At 47.0% G+C, this 18,695-nt stretch overlaps 1 protein-coding gene across 2 annotated transcripts in view; it reads right to left on the bottom strand.

Annotated features, from left to right (window-relative positions):
- TAX1BP1 (Tax1 binding protein 1) overlaps window positions 1–18,695 on the bottom strand; it is a 115,019-nt gene that overhangs the window by 41,931 nt on the left and 54,393 nt on the right. For both annotated transcript variants that reach the window (XM_073677912.1, XM_073677911.1), the window contains exons 6-7: window positions 3,117–3,265; window positions 1,008–1,098 (exon numbers count right to left, since the gene is read on the bottom strand). In XM_073677912.1, coding sequence (XP_073534013.1) covers window positions 1,008–1,098; window positions 3,117–3,265 — 240 coding nt within the window. The remainder of the gene's footprint in view (window positions 1–1,007; window positions 1,099–3,116; window positions 3,266–18,695) is intronic.

Raw genomic sequence — 18,695 nt, 5'->3', positions numbered from 1 at the left:
ATAGGTTTCTATTGGTGAAAATATTTTTTGCAATTTAACTGTGGCGTTTTTGTAGACAGACGGCACCAAACCATAAATGCAATAAATGCAAGGTGGCAAATACACAAAAAGTGACTTTATAACCACAATATCTGTTAAATATTACGTGTGATGAGAACATGTAGATGCAGCACAGTGTGAGTGTGTGAGACAGAGTGTGTGAGACAGAGTGTGTGAGACAGAGTGTGTGAGACAGAGTGTGTGAGACAGAGTGTGTGAGACAGAGTGTGTGAGACAGAGTGTGTGAGACAGAGTGTGTGAGACAGAGTGTGTGAGAGAGAGTGTGTGAGAGAGAGTGTGTGAGAGAGAGTGTGTGAGAGAGAGTGTGTGAGAGAGAGTGTGTGAGAGAGAGTGTGTGAGAGAGAGTGTGTGAGAGAGAGTGTGTGAGAGAGAGTGTGTGAGAGAGTGTGTGAGAGAGAGTGTGTGAGAGAGAGTGTGTGAGAGAGAGTGTGTGAGAGAGAGTGTGTGAGAGAGAGTGTGTGAGAGAGAGTGTGTGAGAGAGTGTGTGAGAGAGAGTGTGTGAGAGAGAGTGTGTGAGAGAGAGTGTGTGAGAGAGAGTGTGTGAGAGAGAGTGTGTGAGAGAGAGTGTGTGAGAGAGAGAGTGCGTGAGAGAGAGAGTGCGTGAGAGAGAGAGTGCGTGAGAGAGAGAGTGCGTGAGAGAGAGAGTGCGTGAGAGAGAGAGTGCGTGAGAGAGAGAGTGCGTGAGAGAGAGAGTGCGTGAGAGAGAGAGTGCGTGAGAGAGAGAGTGTGTGAGAGAGAGAGTGTGTGAGAGAGAGAGAGTGTGTGAGAGAGAGAGTGTGTGAGAGAGTGTGTGAGAGAGAGAGTGTGTGAGAGAGAGAGTGTGTGGTCAGTTTTCCTTCATCAATAAGCTCCTCAGATGTGCTCAGCCATAGTAAATGGACATGATCTGCACTTATCAATCGGTTATGTCAGCCCTCGGCCATACTGTATCCATAAGTTCTCCTTACCTTATACAACTCCTTCTCATCCTTCTCATTCTTTAGCTGAAATTCCAGTTGTTCTCTCTCTAACTTTATTTTCTTGAGTTTATATTTTATGCTGAAAATGAGATAAAGGTTGTTTTTTTTTATTTAACAACTAAAATAAAAAAATGGACCGATCAACTAAGCACAGTGGACTTAAATGGCATCTGTCAATGGGATCAACCCTCCTAAGCCGTATATGTGGGCATATAGGTCATAGAAAGTGAATAAAATGATACCTTGATATCTGCGATCTGATTTCTTATTCCAGAGTAATCCTCATTTTTCAATATGTAAATGAGCTGTTAAGATCTATGGGCCGTACACAGATCTCCCTGAGAATCTGCTTCCAGGGCTTATTTTAAATGTAAGAGGGCATTAGCAGTGTGAGACATGTAATGACTGACAGCCCGCACTCCTGATCTACATGTCTCACACCTGTAACCACCCCCTTTCATTTACAATAAGCTCTGGAGGCAGATTCTCAGAGAGATCCATATCCAGTTCATAGATCTTAACATCTAATTTACATGCTGAGAAAAATATGGATTTCCCTGGAATAAGACATTGGATCGCAGATAATCAAGGCATCATTTTATTCAGCTTCCTATGACCTACATAGCCATATTTTTCTCAAACAGTTCCAAATTTGACTACTGAATCAATTGAAGCATAAAAAGAGCCACATACAAAAACTGCACCAAAAAACACAAGATTTGGGGGGAAAAAAAAGAAATTTTTAAAACCATTTTTTGTTGATTTTCAGCCAGAAATAATCCATTATAAAACAAAACAAAACACAACAACCACACACTCATTCATACACAGTTTTCAGGTGGCTTTGAGTGGTGCTTTTTTTTTTTACTCAAATATTTTTCTATTTAAACTTCTTTTCCCTACAATAGTAAAAAAACACACCCACAGCGCATGCTGCCATGTACTGTGTGAAAGTCACTGGTAGTGTGTCGGAACGGAGATATGTTTCACCGAGGCTGTTACCCTCAGTGATGTGAAACATGGACATTTCTCCTGCACATTAAGTGCAGAGAGTGTTAACGGCCCAGGTTTACAAGGAAATGTTTTTAGTCGCTGGCAAAGTGCAGGGCGGGACGTCCTCCACCATATCTCCAATCCAGGGAGTGGTCTGGGCTTTAAATAGCCAGCCTTTACACTCAGGTGTGGTCAGTGTTTGGAGAAATCTGCTCCAGAGAGGAGCGTGCTCATGTTGTACTGACCCGTGTGTGCCTAATCCTGAGTGGCCGGACCCCGGCCGATATATAGACTGTGCTGCAACTTTGTATTTTGTTCTGACATTTTTAGCCGTATGGGCTGTGTTTTTTCTTTATGAACTCCAGGGTAGATTATGACGCCTAATAAACTAACCCAAAATTTAAAGAGACAGTGTCCTGTGTCTATCTCTGCATACAGCCAAGCAAGTCGCTATACCATAGTACCCAAAAATGCATTCAACGTGAAAAAAAAATGTAAAGGATAAAAAAAAATCCATTACTTGCTGTCTCTTTACTGTGGCCCTAGGATTACCTCTCATCTCTTTTCAGTTACTCAACCTTCCATGCACTCTTACTGGTGGACATCTATGTTCAGTTTTTCAGTTGACAGCCTATTAGATGACAGACTTTACAGTCGTTGGCGGCTTCTTCTACGCCTGTCAGTGGCACTGCACATGCATTCATCTAGGATCATACCGGCTGCTAAAAGCCATTACAAGTGATCTTATTTAAGAATCTATGTCAACACTGAATACCGATATCAACCCTATCATATCATGTCTCACCCTACAGTCATCTGCATTGTGCACAACCTAGAACATTAGTGGACAATTATCAAAACTGGTGCAAAGGAGAAGTGGAGTAATTGCCTGTAAGATGAGATGCCACTTTTTATGGCCTTTGAAAATGTAAAAGCAGAATATTCACTGGAGGAAAACTACTCCATTTTTCCTTTGCACTGGTTCAGATAACCCATTCGACCGGATATGGTGTCAAACATGCACAGCGCCTTCTATTCGGTTACTGTATGGTTATCTATTAACTTCCAGACTAGGACACACATGCACTGAACACAACGCTTTACCTATCTAATTCAGTTTCCTTTTCAATGGCTTTCTGAGTCACAGTCATAAGGTCTTCTTCAAGCTGCAGGATTTTTGAAGACATTTCTTTACACGCCTTCTTTACTTCTTCACTTTCAGCTTTTAGGATGTCAGAGGCTTGAAGCAATCCCTACAATTCAAGAAAACAACGTATTTACAGACCGAGACACATTAAAGGATAAAAGACATTAGATGAAGACCACACTATAGACAAGGAGTTGGGTTGTGAGAGACCACCACTGGTATAGACTTGGTCACGCACAACCTGGAGACATGGTCTGATACAATGCACAGATGAGAAGAACGTTGCGACAAATCCATAATGAGCACTTTCGAAGTGTTTGTTATTTTGTAACGAGATTTATAAAAGTATAGGAAAATCTCTGAGTGATGAACAGGATCCACTGGAGTTTCAGACTGGAGATCTGTTGGGGTTAGTGAGCCATCTGCATGTTCACGACAGTACAGTATGTGATGGCCACTAAATGATCATGTTCATAAGGTGTAAATATATGTCCAGTAATGTTACACAGTCCACAAATTAACCTCTTAGTGACAGAGCCAATTATGTCCTTAATGACCAGACCAAATTTTTACAATTCTGACCACTGTCACTTTATGAGGTAATAACTCTTGAACGCTTCAACGGATCCCGCTGATTCGGAGAATATTTTTCGTGACATATTGTACTTCATGATACTGGTAAAATTTATTCGATATCACTTGCGTTTGTGAGAAAAACAGAAATTTGGCAAAAATATTGCAATTTTCAAACTTTGAATTCGTAATGCCCTTAAATCAGAGAGATATGTCACATAAAATAGTTCATAAACAACATTTCCCACATGTCTACCTTACATCAGCATAATTATTTAAACTTTTTTTTGAGTTATGAAGTTATAATGGTTAAACTTTGACCAGTGATTTCTTATGTTTCTACCAAAAGTTACAAAACTATTTTTTATTAATTTTTTTTTAAGGGACCACATCACATTTTAAGTGACTTTGAGGGGTCTATATGACAGAAAATACCCCAAAGTGACACCATTCTAAAGACGTCACCCCTCAAGGTGCTCAAAACCACATTCAAGAAGTTTATTAACCCTTCACGTGCTTCACAGGAACTGAAGCAACGTGGAAAAAAAAATTAACATTTAACTTTTTTCACAAAAATTTTACTTCAGACCCTGATTTTTTTTTTTTATTTTCACAAGGGTAAAAAGATAAAATGGACCACAATATTTGTTGAGAAATTTCTCCAGAGCACGCACATACCCCATATGTGGGGGAAAACAACTGTTTGGGCGCAGAGCAGGTCTCGGAAGGGAAGGAGCGTAGTTTGACTTTTTGAATACAAAATTGGCAGGAATCGAGAGCGGATGCCATGTAGCTTTTGGAGAGCCCCGGATGAGTCTAAATAGTGGAAACCCTACCCCATATTAGAAACTACACCCCTCAAGGATTTTATCAAGGGTAGTGAGAATTTCGAATCCAGAGGTACGACACAGAATTTGAAAACCTTAGGTTGAATATGTTGTCATTAGTGTTGAACGCAAGTGCTCACTACTTGAGTTTGCATCGGGTGCTCGGGTATGCACAGAGTATTGGGGGTGCTCGAGTGACATGCTAGAGTCCCAGCCCCGCAAGCTTAGCGGCTGTTTCATACCCCCCAAAAAAATCACGCAGCGATAGCCCGTGTATGGCAGGCAATCCCCGCATGGTTTTTTTTTTGGGCTGTATATTAGCCACAAAACATGTGGGGTGGGGACTCGAGCACCCGCAATACTCTGTGTATACCCCAGCACCCGATGCAAAAAGTAGTGGGCACTTGTGCTTAACATTAGTCATCAAAACGTCATTTTTTTTTCCTTTTGAAAAAATTCTAACCCTAACCGCTACCACAACCCTAACAGCAAAGAATGGAAAAAATTTTATTTATTTATTTTACAATTTTTATCTAACTAAGGCTATGTTCACACACGTTGTGTTTTGCTGCTTATTTTGCAGCAGATTTTTAGGATTTCAGCTGCCTTTTGCAGTACCAGCAAAGTCCAGAAACCAGAATACTCTGTTCACACGTTGCTTTTTGTTTGCTAGGTATTTTCTGCCTTGCTTGAGTATTTGGAAAGTAGAGCATGTCACTTCTTTCAGCGTATCGGCAGCAGAAAACGCACCTGTGTTTCTGCTGCGTATTTGCTGCATTTTTTTCACCCATGGAAAGTAATGGGTGGTCAAAAAAACACAACAAAAGACGCAACAAAAACTGCAAAACCCACACAAACAACATACAAACTCCTTGCAGATGTTGTCCTTGGTGGGATTTGAACCCATGACCCCAGCGCTGCGAGACTGCAGTGCTATAATATATATATTTTTTATTTTAAATTTTCATATATTGCCTGTCACTTATGTCCATCAATTTATGGCGACCACAGGACACCCCCTGACATCTTGTTGAGCTCATACTTTAATGGGTAAAACTGGTTTTAGTAGTAAAAAAAACAAACAAAGAAGAACCAGCACGATAATAGTGGGTTATCATGTTATGGCGACAAGCAAATATGACCACTACTGAGTTGCTTCTGTGTGTTTAACCTAGAACTTTCATTCACCCATGAAGCCTATGTGATACACACAAGTGATTTCATTTAGCTTTCATTACAAATAGACCATGCCCACAATAAATAAATGAGTGGCACAGTCATCCTGACAGAGGGCACAAGGCCAAGGAGCCCCATGGTACAAGTGCCGCTGGCAGTGAGAGGCTGAATATCTTGTAGTTTTCAAGAGTCAGAAATGGCACTGGACAGTATCCAAGTGCGCTACAAACTATTCAGGTACTATAAAATATAATGAGGGGCTGTGTTTACTCATTAATGGTAAAATCATGCTCTGAGCTACAGTAATTAAGAAAAGAACTTTTACAAGCACCCAGGGGTAATACAGCGACGCACTGAGCAACAAGTCTTCTTACCAAACTTACTACACCTATTTAAAGAGGTTCTCCAACTAACTTTATATTTAGAAAAATCTAATTATGGCTAAGGCTTCACAGCGTGAATATTGCATTTGCAGATGATTTCTAGCACTCCAATTACTGGGATAAAAATAATAGTAATAATATCCAAATAATGCAGACTTCTGTAATTTTGGAGGAGCAGTAGACAACGTTCTTATGGCCATATTACAAGCTCTATATGGCAGAAACCCCCCTCCCCCCAAAGAGTGAATTTGACTATCTTTATACTCTACAGTTGTATTGTGGGTTCTGTCTGATTCCCTGAAGAAAAAAAAAATAGGACACGGGCCGCCTGCCTGAGCCACGATCGGACACGGGCCGCCTGCCTGAGCCACGATCGGACACGGGCCGCCTGCCTGAGCCACGATCGGACACGGGCCGCCTGCCTGAGCCACGATCGGACACGGGCCGCCTGCCTGAGCCACGATCGGACACGGGCCGCCTGCCTGAGCCACGATCGGACACGGGCCGCCTGCCTGAGCCACGATCGGACACGGGCCGCCTGCCTGAGCCACGATCGGACACGGGCCGCCTGCCTGAGCCACGATCGGACACGGGCCGCCTGCCTGAGCCACGATCGGACACGGGCCGCCTGCCTGAGCCACGATCGGACACGGGCCGCCTGCCTGAGCCACGATCGGACACGGGCCGCCTGCCTGAGCCACGATCGGACACGGGCCGCCTGCCTGAGCCACGATCGGACACGGGCCGCCTGCCTGAGCCACGATCGGACACGGGCGGTCTGCCTGAGCCACGATCGGACACGGGCGGTCTGCCTGAGCAAAGGCTTCCTAAGAGTTTAAAAAGGTCCCTTAGTCTGTTTCAGTAGGCTCCACAATCATGGGGAAGACTGCTGACTTGACAGATGTCCAGAAGGAAGTCACTGACACACTCCACAAGGTCCCAGAGTTCCAGTTTTAATTTGGAAATCAAGGTCCCAGAGTCTGGAAGAAGAGTGGAGAGGCCACAAGCTAAGCTGTTTGAGGTCTAGTGTGAAGTTTCCACAATCAGTGATGGTTTGGGGAGCCATGTCATCTGCTGGTGCAGGTCCACTGTGCTTTATCAAGATCAAAGTCAGCGCAGCCGTGTACCAGAAAATTTTAGAGCACTTCATGCTTCCCTCTGCCGACAAGCTTTTTGGAGGTGGAAATTTCATTCTCCAGCAGGACTTGGTACCTGTCCACACTGCCAAAAGTACCAATACCTGGTTTACAAACAATAGTATCACTGTGCTTGATTGGCCAGCAAACTCACCTGACCTTATCTCCATAGAGAATCTATGGGGTACTGTGAAGAGGAAGATGAGAGACACCAGACCCAACAATGCAGACGAGCTGAAGGCTGCTATCAAAGCAACCTGGGCTTCCGTAACACCTCAGCAGTGCCACAGGCTGATCGCCTCCATGCCACGCTGCATTGATGCAGTAACTGATGCAAAAGGAGCCCCGACCAAGTATTGAGGACATACATTTCAGTAGGCCAGCATTTCGGATTTTAAAAATATTTTTCAAGCTGTTGTTATAAAGTATTCTAATGTACTGAGATAATGACTTTTGTGTTTTCATTGGCTGTAAGCCATAATCATCAACATTAACAGAAATAAACACTTGAAACAGATCACTCTGTTAGTAATGACTCTATAATATATGAGTTTCACTTTTTGTATTGAAGAACGGAAATAAATTAACTTTTTGATGATATTCTAGTTTAGTGAGATGCACCTGTAAATCTTAGAATAACTGCAACAGCAAGTGACATGTTGCAGATTTCAATAACGTACCGCATGTCATTTTCGAATGAATTAAAAAAAAAAAAAAACTTTGTCAGACCTGTAAGACTCTACGTTTCTTGTGCAGCAAAAATATGCAGTGTCAAAAACGCATAGCGGGAACTTTAAGTAGTTGTCCACTACTTGGACAGCTCCTTCTCATACTCCTTCGCCCCGAAAAACTAAAAAAAGCTTACACTCCCCTCCCGTGCTGGTGCCGTTCCCGCGATGTCGGCGCTTGCTGTCCCTGAGCCCCCATGCGGTTATGACACATGAGCCTGGGGCCCAATCAGCGTCGGCATCACTGCCCCCGCCTTCGGACAAATTAAACATGAGGAAGCCAAATCAGCTGCAGCCTGGACTTCCTTTTCATGTCAAATTCGACAAAAGGTGGGGACAGTGACACCAGCGCTGATTGGGCGCAGGGCTCATGTGTCACAACAATTGCACGAGAGCACCGGGACTGCGAGTGCCGACACATCTGGAACTGCAACAACACAGGAGGTAAGTATAAGCCTTTTTATTTTATCGGTGCTAAACATTTAGATCAAGAAGAGGTTGTCCTAGTAGTGGACAACCCCTTTAACCTAAGGTTTGGTTTTCAGGTGGTAGATATGTAGGTGACTAAAAAGCCGTTCCATAGTTTTGAATTGGGTTGTATTTACACGTGTGCAATGGAACAGATCTAGAATTTTCTGCATCATGTGAATTGATCCTACGATTATTCCCTATACATACATAATCAGTACTGCTCATGCTGCAGTTTCTGAAGTCCTGAGGTTATTTGTCAGTGTGTTTAATACAAAATAACCTGACCATGGTTACCCCGCTAAGCTCTTGGAGAAAGACTGAGTCATGTCCGACAGTTTTTACCCCTGTTAAACACATCAAGAGATACTTTTACATTTTACTGAGTAAAACACAATCAGGGAACACCCATTATATAAATTAAGCAAAGCCGTCATTTCCAGTGTGTCCGAGTAAATAATCAACCAGTTTGTCTCTTTTTACGGTTAGGTTACGTGTGTTTTGTCGCTTTCCCAAGCTTACAATGGGTTTATTGAGGTCTACCATATCTGCCATGAGGGTGGCTTATATTGGTGTATGAACGCTTCATTTACTGTGACTTACCTGCATTACAACTCAAAAAAACAGATATGCCTCTGCAGTAACCATATACCGTACAGACCAAAAGTTTGGACACACCTCATTTAAAGATTTTTCTGTATTTTCATTACTATGAAAATTGTACATTCACACTGAAGGCATCAAAACTATGAATTAACACATGTGGAATTATATACTTAACAAAAAGTGTGAAACAACTGAAAATATGTCTTATATTCTAGGTTCTTCAAAGTAGCCACCTTTTGCTTTGATGACTGCTTTGCACACTCTTGGCAATCTCTTGATGAACTTCAAGAGGTAGACAACGGAAATGGTTTTCACTTCACAGGTGTGCCCTGTCAGGTTTAATAAGTAGGATTTCTTGTCTTATAAATGGGGTTGGGACCATCAGTTGTGTTGTGCAGAAGTCAAGTGGATACACAGCTGATAGTCCTACTGAATAGACTGTTAATACAAATTCTATGGCAAGAAAAAAGCAGCTAAGTAAAGAAAAACGAGTGGCCATCATTACTTTAAGAAATGAAGGTCAGTCAGTGCGAAAAATTGGGAAAACTTTGAATGTGTCCCCAAGTGCAGTTGCAAAAACCATCAAGCGCTACAAAGAAACTGGCTCACATGAGGACCGCCCCAGAAAAGGAAGACCAAGAGTCACCTCTGCTTCTGAGGATAAGTTTATCCGAGTCACCAGCCTCAGAAATCGCAGGTTAACAGCAGCTCAGATTAGAGACCAGGTCAATGCCACACAGAGTTCTAGCAGCAGACACATCTCTTCAACAACTGTTAAGAGGAGACTTTGTGCAGCAGGCCTTCATGGTAAAATAGCTGCTAGAAAACCACTGCTAAGGACAGGCAACAAGCAGAAGACACTAGTTTGGGCTAAAGAACACAAGGAATGGACATTAGACCAGTGGAAATCTGTGCTTTGGTCTGATGAGTCCAAATTTGAGATCTTTGGTTCCAACCACCGTGTCTTTGTGCGACGCAGAAAAGGTGAACGGATGGACTCTACATGCCTGGTTCCCACCGTGAAGCATGGAGGAGGTGTGATGGTGTGGGGGTGCTTTGCTGGTGACACTGTTGGGGATTCATTCAAAATTGAAGGCATACTGAACCAGCATGGCTACCACAGCATCTTGCAGCGGCATGCTATTCCATCCGGTTTGTGCTTAGTTGGACCATCATTTATTTTTCAACAGGACAATGACCCCAAACACACCTCCAGGCTGTGTAAGGGCTATTTGACCAAGAAGGAGAGTGATGGGGTGCTAAGCCAGATGACCTGGCCTCCACAGTCACCAGACCTGAACTCAATCGAGATGGTTTGGGGTGAGCTGGACCACAGAGTGAAGGCAAAAGGGCCAACAAGTGCTAAGCATCTCTGGGAACGCCTTCAAGATTGTTGGAAGACCATTTCCGGTGACTACCTCTTGAAGCTCATCAAGAGAATGCCAAGAGTGTGCAAAGCAGTCATCAAAGCAAAAGGTGGCTACTTTGAAGAACCTAGAATATAAGACATATTTTCAGTTGTTTCACACTTTTTTGTTAAGTATATAATTCCACATGTGTTAATTCATAGCTTTGATGCCTTCAGTGTGAATGTACAATTTTCATAGTCATGAAAACACAGAAAAATCTTTAAATGAGAAGGTGTGTCCAAACTTTTGGTCTGTACTGTAGCATCCAGCATTTTGTGTTGGTCTCCTCAGTATGCCCATTTCATCTTACCCTCCAAGAGCCAACTGTAATGAATTGGCACGTACTAAACTACTGTGTGATAGAATATATAGGAGTGATTTATAAGGCCAAAAGAGTAGTTACTTACCGGTAACGAAATTTCTCGGAACCCATGACGGCACCACGGAGAGAGGGGATCCGCCCTTCAAGGACAGGAAACCTACAGATAAAAAGGGCGGCACCTCTCTCCCGCATCAGTTGGTTTACAGAGCACCGAGAGGACCGCCAGGTTAGTAACACCAAATATGGCATTTTTATTATACATACTATATATGTATATATATTTTTTTTTTTTCAGACACACCCTGTGACTAAACAACAGGTAGTAACGATTGTGCACACCCATGTGTAAGAAAAAAGGGGAGGGAATGTACGGGTGCCGTCATGGGTTCCGAGAAATTTCGTTACCGGTAAGTAACTGCTCTTTCTCTTTCCCCATGACGGCACCACGGAGAGATTGCAGAGCAGTGAAGATTAGGGAGGGACCACCGCTTCCAGAACCCTTCTGCCAAAGGTAAGATCTGAAGATGATGTTAGATCCAGCCGGTAGTGTTTAAAGAACGTGGAGGGAGAAGACCAGGTCGCCGCTCTACATATCTGTTCGATTGAAGCTCCGGCCTTCTCCGCCCAGGAGGCTGCCACTGCCCTTGTCGAGTGCGCCCTTAAGCCCACCGGCGCTGTTTCCCCGCTTGAGGAATAAGCCAGGGAAATGGCTTCCCTTATCCACCTTGCCAGGGTTCCTTTGGAAGCTTTCTGTCCCTTCCGAGATCCCTGGAAGCACACAAAAAGAGCCCTGTCCTTCCTACACTCCCGTGTGGCCTCTAAATATTGCATAATGCACCTCCTGACGTCCAAGGTGTGAAGGGCCTCTTCCCCCTTGTTTTTTGGGGCTGCGCAGAAGGAAGGGAGGGTAACCTCCTGTGACCTGTGAAAAAGGGATCCCACCTTAGGAAGGTACGCAGGGTCGGTCCTAAGCGTCACTCTGTCGTCTAGTATTTGCGTAAAAGGGGGTCCTGCGGATAGTGCTTGGATATCACTAATGCGGCGAGCCGAGGTGAGGGCTACCAGAAGGGACGTCTTAAGGGACAAGATTTTAAGGGACGCTTCCCCTAGAGGTTCAAAGGGGCCTCTGGTCAGGGCTGAAAGAACAAGATTTAAATCCCACGGAGGAGCCTTCCGGGAGGGGATGGGCCTGGATCTATGAGATGCTCTGATGAACCTGGAGACCCATCTATCCCTTGCCAGGTTGCAGTTATACAGGGCTCCCAGAGCTGCCACCTGAACCTTCAGTGTGCTCGTGGCCAACCCCAGTTCCAACCCCTTCTGAAGGAACTCCAGAATGGTAACCACGGGGGCCTCCCCTACTATATCCGTACCTGCAAAGGAAAGGAATTTCTTCCAAGTTTTCCCGTAGAGCCTAGTAGTTACAGGTTTCCTACTCTGCAGCAAGGTAGAGATTAGATTGGGGTAAAACCCTTTATCCCTCAAGAGTGACCTCTCAAATTCCAAGCTGTCAAGTGCAGGTTTGTTACCTGCGGGTGTAGTACTGGACCCTGAGACAGCAGGTCCGGAACTTCCGGAAGGACCCAGGGGTCGGAGACGGACATGATCCTCAGCCAGGAAAACCAAGGCCTTCTTGGCCAGAAAGGGGCGATCAGGATCGCATTCGCCTCGTCTTCCCTGATCTTCCTCAGAACTGCCGGAATGAGAGCAATCGGAGGAAAGGCATATACTAGCTGGTGGCCCCATGGAATCAAAAAAGCGTCTAGTGCTACTGGGTTCCCCCTGGGGTCGATCGAGCAAAACGTGTCCACCTTTTTGTTTTTCCAGTTGGCGAATAGGTCTATACATGGGATTCCCCAAGCCCTCGTGATTTTTTTGAACACTAGCTGGTTCAACTCCCATTCGCCCTGTCTCAACTGGGTACGGCTTAGGAAGTCCGCCGTGACGTTCATTGACCCTTTTATGTGCAGAGCTGATAAGGACTCTAGATTCCTCTCTGCTACGTGGAGGATGGAGCTTGACGCCTGAAGAAGGGAGATGGACCGGGTACCCCCCTGGTGATTTAGATATGCCACCACTACTCGGTTGTCCGAGAACACTCTCACGTGGTAACCCTTTAACACGTTTAGAAATTCCAAGAGGCCATACTTCACCGCCAGAAGTTCTTTCATGTTGGAGGAAGAACCTTCCACCCCCTTTGCCCAGACTCCCTGAGCCACTCGGTCGTCTAGATGAGCTCCCCACCCCCTGGGGCTTGCATCTGTCATCAGAATCTGGGGTGACGGTATTGTCCATGGGACGCCCCTGCCTAGATTTTCTTTCTTTGTCCACCATGTTAGGGAAAGTAAAGTTTTTGAGGATAAGGTCAGTCGCCCTTCTAAGTGCCCTCTTAGAGATTTTTCCGCCCTCAAAATCTCCCATTGTAAGACCCTGGTGTGCAACTGAGCCCAGCGGACACCCGGGATGCAGGCAGTCATAGAACCGAGGAGGGACATTGCTCCCCTTAGTGTCATAACCGGATGCTTCCTCACATAGGACACACGGGCTATCATATTTTGGACTTTCTCTTCCGGAAGACGGCATTCCTGACTTCTTGAATCTAACAGGATACCTAAGTATTCCTGTAGCTGAACTGGCTCCACTCTGGATTTTTTTAGATTTAGAAGCCATCCCAAACTTGTCAAAGAATCCATGACTACTGCTAGCTGGTCTTTGCAGTGGCTGAACGAGTTGCCTATAACCAGTAGATCGTCCAGGTATGGGACTATCAGGATGTTCCTCTCCCTCAGATGAGCCATGACTTCCGACATCACTTTCGTGAAGACTCTGGGGGCTATTGCTAACCTGAAGGGAAGGGCCCCATACTGGAAGTGTCTGATTGTGCCCCTTATTGGTATGGCTACCCTCAGGAATTTCTGGTAGTCCCTGTGAATGGGGACATGATAGTAGGCGTCTTTTAGGTCTAAGACCGTCATGAAACAGCCTGGAAACAGTAATTTCACACAAGTTTTTATTGACTCCATCTTGAAAGGTTGTATATTTAGAAACTTGTTTAATTTCTTCAGGTTCACGATAGTCCTGAGTGTACCATCCAGTTTTCTCCTGAGGAATAGTGGGGAGTAAAACCCCTCGCCTGCTTCCTGAGCTGGGACCTCCTGCAGGACTGCTCTGTCCACTAGGTCTAGGACTTCCTGTTCTAGAGCCAACTGTTCTACCGCTGAGGACCTTACGGGGGTTACTGTGAAATTTCCTCGGGGAGTGGAGAGGAACTGGAGTTTTAGCCCAGATCTTATCAGGCCCAAAATCCAGCCCACATTTGAAATCTTTTCCCAGGCTGGGAGGAAATGGAGCAGCCTTCCCCCCACCTGGGGCTGCGTTTCATTGGGCGGGCTTCTTGCTGTCACTAAGGGGCCTGTTGAACATAAACCCCTTGGCTTTCTTCTGTCTCCTATCTTCCCACCTGTCCTGATCTTTGGGGGGCCTCTTTCGCATGAATTTTTTGCTCCGAAAACCCTTCCTGAATGATGAACCGGAGAGGACCGGGAATCGTTTTGTGTCATCCCCGGCTTTATCCAGGATGTCATCCAGGGTAGGTCCGAACAAAAATTCTCCTTCACACGGGATGGAGCACAGTTTGGATTTCGTTTGGAGGTCGCCTGGCCAGCATTTGAGCCATAGGGCCCGTCTAGCTGCATTTGAAAAACTCCCTGCTCTGGCTGCCAGTCTGACGGAGTCGGCTGAGGCGTCTGCCAGAAAAGCCGCTGCGCCTTTCATCACAGGGATGGTCCCTATAATATCCTCCCTTGAAGCCTTGTCTTTTAGCTGAGATTCCATCTGGTCCAGCCAAACTATCAAGGATCTGGCTGTGCAAGTGGCTGCCACTGCCGGTTTTAACCACCCCCCTGCCGCTTCCCAGGCTCCTTTCAGAAAGGAGTCCGCTTTTTTGTCCATAGGGTCTTTAAGTACCCCCATGTCTTCAAACGGCAGGGAATATTTTTTAGAGGCTTTGGCTACCGCCACGTCAATTTTTGGCGCTTTATTCCAGAAAGAGCATACAGGGTCCTCAAAGGGGTATTTCCTTTTTGGGGTCAACAACCCTTTTCTCTCTGGCTTCTTCCATTCTCTCTTAATCAGGTCGTGAACCTGATCATTAAGAGGGAAGGATCTCTTTCTTTTCTGACCTAAGCCACTGAACATTATGTCTTGGATGGACTTTTTGGGATGAGTGTCTACAAACCCCATGGTGGCCCTAACTGCTTTGATTAAGCTATCTGTTCCGTCTATAGGGAAACAGTTACGACCACCGTCCTCTGAAGATGAGGAAGCAGATGATGAACAGGATGATTCAGACCCCGCAACTGCCTCATCTGATTTACTAGACTCTGACTCCGGGGAAAGGTGCCTAGTTTTTTTATGCTTCTTCCCCCCCTTTTGGAGGGATTTGAAGGTATCTTCGACTTGTGATTTTATCAGGGATCTGAGCTCGGTAGCAAACTTAAGGGTCTCCTCACAGATGGTTTGCTCGATGCATGAGCTACATAGTCTCTTTTGCCATGTGGTGGGTAGATCTGCTGCGCAAAGTGCGCAGGCCCTGTTTTTAAACTTCCCCGTGCTCTTCCTTCCCCAAGAAGAAAAGAGAGGGGGGAGGGTCCAAATTACAAGTGAACTTTCACGAAGATCACTTACCGCCTATACGAAAGAGAGAGAGGGAATACCGCATTCGAAGAGGAACCTGCTCTGGTAGCTGGGTCTTTCGCCGAGGCTGATGCCGTGCCGGATTCTTTGCCACGCTGAGAAGACCTGCCGGACTGACCGCTTCCTCCGTCACCTTGATTATGTTGACGCGGAGGGCCGTTGGAGGGTCCTTTCGTGCGTTTCCTCTGAGGCGATGGTGATGGAGATGGTGAGTGGGGGCGCAGGGACTGCACCTCCTGGGGCTCCTGGTCACTCATACTGCTGATTTTCACGTATGCCAGGAAGCATTTTCCCTTTGCTTCCCTGGCAATTTAAGCTATGCAGGTGACCGCCCCCTCCCCCTCCAACACCGCTGTGGGGAGCGCCCCCCTCTGGCCAGGACACCGCTGTGTCCTCCATGTTAGGCCTTTCCCGCGCGCGCGTTTGAATTCGCCGCTCCTGCGGCCGCGTCACTTCCGGCGCGCGCGCGAGGGGGAGCGTCGGTGAGCGCGCGCACCCGCCCAAACGCCGAATCGCTATCCGGCAAGCATGCGGGGCGCGCGCTGCACAAGGCCCAGACCCTGACCCAGGGCTCAGGCCAACCCAAGCCCTCAGCCTTCTATACTTACCGCCTGGGCCCGACGCCACAGGAGACCGCGGCTTGCTTCGCGTCTCCCTGCCACCCTAGAGGCCCGCTGACCCCAGCTGTGGCGCTTCAGGACACCGCACCAGCCGAGGCAGGGAACCCCCGCTGCCTGAGCCGGACTGGTCGGGCCTGGTAAGTAAAATCTTCTTTCTTCAGGATTTCATCCGTAGGTCCCTGTCAAGGACAGGAAACCAACTGATGCGGGAGAGAGGTGCCGCCCTTTTTATCTGTAGGTTTCCTGTCCTTGAAGGGCGGATCCCCTCTCTCCGTGGTGCAGTCATGGGGAAAGAAATTTATTGTGCTTTTCTCCCTGAAAAAAAAAAAAAATGATTCCCATTATTCCCCCACAATAGATCTATGCTGGTGTGAGCATAGACCATAAAGGGCGACACAAGCATTCATAGCTCACGTGTATGGACACCTGTAAGGTCCATTTACACTACACAATTATCATGAGTGTTCCCAAAAAGGCAAGTCCACGATAATCTTACAGTCTAAACAGGCTGCTAATGAAAGATCGTTCGTGAGCCCCCTGCAGCATGTCACCCCCCCATATAATGCTACATGCAGCATGTCACCCCCCCATATAATGCCCCATGCAGCATGTCACCCCCCCATATAATGCCGCATGCAGCATGTCACCCCCCCATATAATGCCGCATGCAGCATGTCACCCCCCATATAATGCCACATGCAGCATGTCACCCCCCCATATAATGCTACATGCAGCATGTCACCCCCCCATATAATGCTACATGCAGCATGTCACCCCCCCATATAATGCCCCATGCAGCATGTCACCCCCCCATATAATGCCGCATGCAGCATGTCACCCCCCCATATAATGCCACATGCAGCATGTCACCCCCCCATATAATGCCACATGCAGCATGTCACCCCCCATATAATGCTACATGCAGCATGTCACCCCCCCCCCCCATATTATACCCCTTGCAGGATGTCACCCCCCCATATAATGACCTATGCCCCCATACATAAAAAAAAAAAAAAAAAAGAAAATCCAATACTCACCTCACTTCTCACTTGCTGCCACTGCTCTACTCTGGTCTGGACTCCAGCGTTGCGGCGGCGGCGTCCCGCTCTGCGCTGACTGTGACGGCACTCGGGAGGGCGAGGTGTAAAGACGTCACCGCACCCTCTGACCTGAGACGTCACAGGAAGCGCAGAGCAGGAAGACAGCGGATCTGCAGAGGCACGGGGAGAGGTAAGTATCCGCCTGCCGGGGCCCTGAGCAAGCGGGAGGGAGCGGGCGCTGACACCGCTCCCCTCTCCTCCGCCCATAGCCCGGCGGGCCGGATAAAAGTCCTCCCCCTGCTATATACGATCACTTGCTCGCTCATGTCACCTAAGCTTCAAAAACCATCTCTAGAATTCGACCTTTTCTTACTTTTGACTCTGCAAAAACTCTGCTGTTATTATTCATTCTCATATGAAATATTGTAACTCTCTACTTCTTTCTCCCTCTTATTGTTACATTCTCCCCTCTCCAATCCATCCTGAATGCAGCAGCCAGGATCATATTTTTTCCAACCGCTACACCGATGCCTCTACTCTGTGCCAGTCATTGCACTGGTTGTGCATCCGCGCTACAAAGTCCAATATAAACTTCTCACTCTCACCCACGAATCGCTCCACAGTTCTGCACCACCCTACATCTCCTCCATCTATATCTCCCTACCCATGTCCTCCATTCTGCTAATAACCCAATACTAACTGTAACGGGTCTGGGAGGCGGAACCTCTGAGCTACTATACAAGGGGGCGGTCCTTGTAAGGGAGCGGTGGCGACCAGGGTAGACGGGCAGGCAGTCACAGCAGGTGACTGGGACAGTCTCTGAATGAACGGACAGGAGGTCACGGCAAGTGACCGGGGCAGTCTCTGGATGAACGGGCAGGAGGTCACGGCAAGTGACCGGGGCAGTCTCTGGATGAACGGGCAAGAGGTCACGGCAAGTGACCGGGGCAGTCTCTGGATGAACGGGCAAGAGGTCACGGCAAGTGACCGGGGCAGTCTCTGGGTAAAGGATTGGTACGACCTGTGGCGGCAGATGATAGACGTGAGCTCCCAGGTGAGCAGGCGAGAGTCTCTGGATAATCGGGTGGTCACAGCATGTGACGGCGGAGCCTCCAGGAAGTCCAACAGACAGGTAGCAGATGAGCGCTCCCAGGTGAGCGGGCAAGAGTCTCTGGAATAGCAGGTGGTCACAGCACGTGACGGCGGAGCCTCCAGGTAGGCAAGCCGGCAGGTAGCGGAGGAGCGCTCCCAGGTGAGCGGGCAGGAGTCTCTGGAATAGCAGGTAGTCACAGCACGTGACGGCAGAGCCTCCAGGAAGGCTAGCAGGCAGGTAGTAGATGTGCGCTCCCAGGTGAGCGGCCAAGCTGGTCCATAGACAGACTGACAGGAGTAGGAAGGCAGACCGTCGGACCTCAGGCTAGCAAGCAGGTAGCAGGAATATCAGGCAGGAAACAGACAGCAAACTGGCAGGACTCTGGCAGGAATCAGGCAGGTAACTGGCAACGGGACCTGAGGGCTGAAGCAGAGTAGTGAACAGTGCAACAACATTGCTC

Source organism: Phyllobates terribilis, unplaced genomic scaffold, assembly GCF_046119375.1.
Source record: "Phyllobates terribilis strain yellow unplaced genomic scaffold, ASM4611937v1 Scaffold_4__5_contigs__length_816908805, whole genome shotgun sequence".
In the NCBI taxonomy this organism is placed as follows: domain Eukaryota; kingdom Metazoa; phylum Chordata; class Amphibia; order Anura; family Dendrobatidae; genus Phyllobates; species Phyllobates terribilis.
Note: the sequence above shows the minus strand (reverse complement) of the source record. Positions and strands in the feature narration are given on the sequence as shown.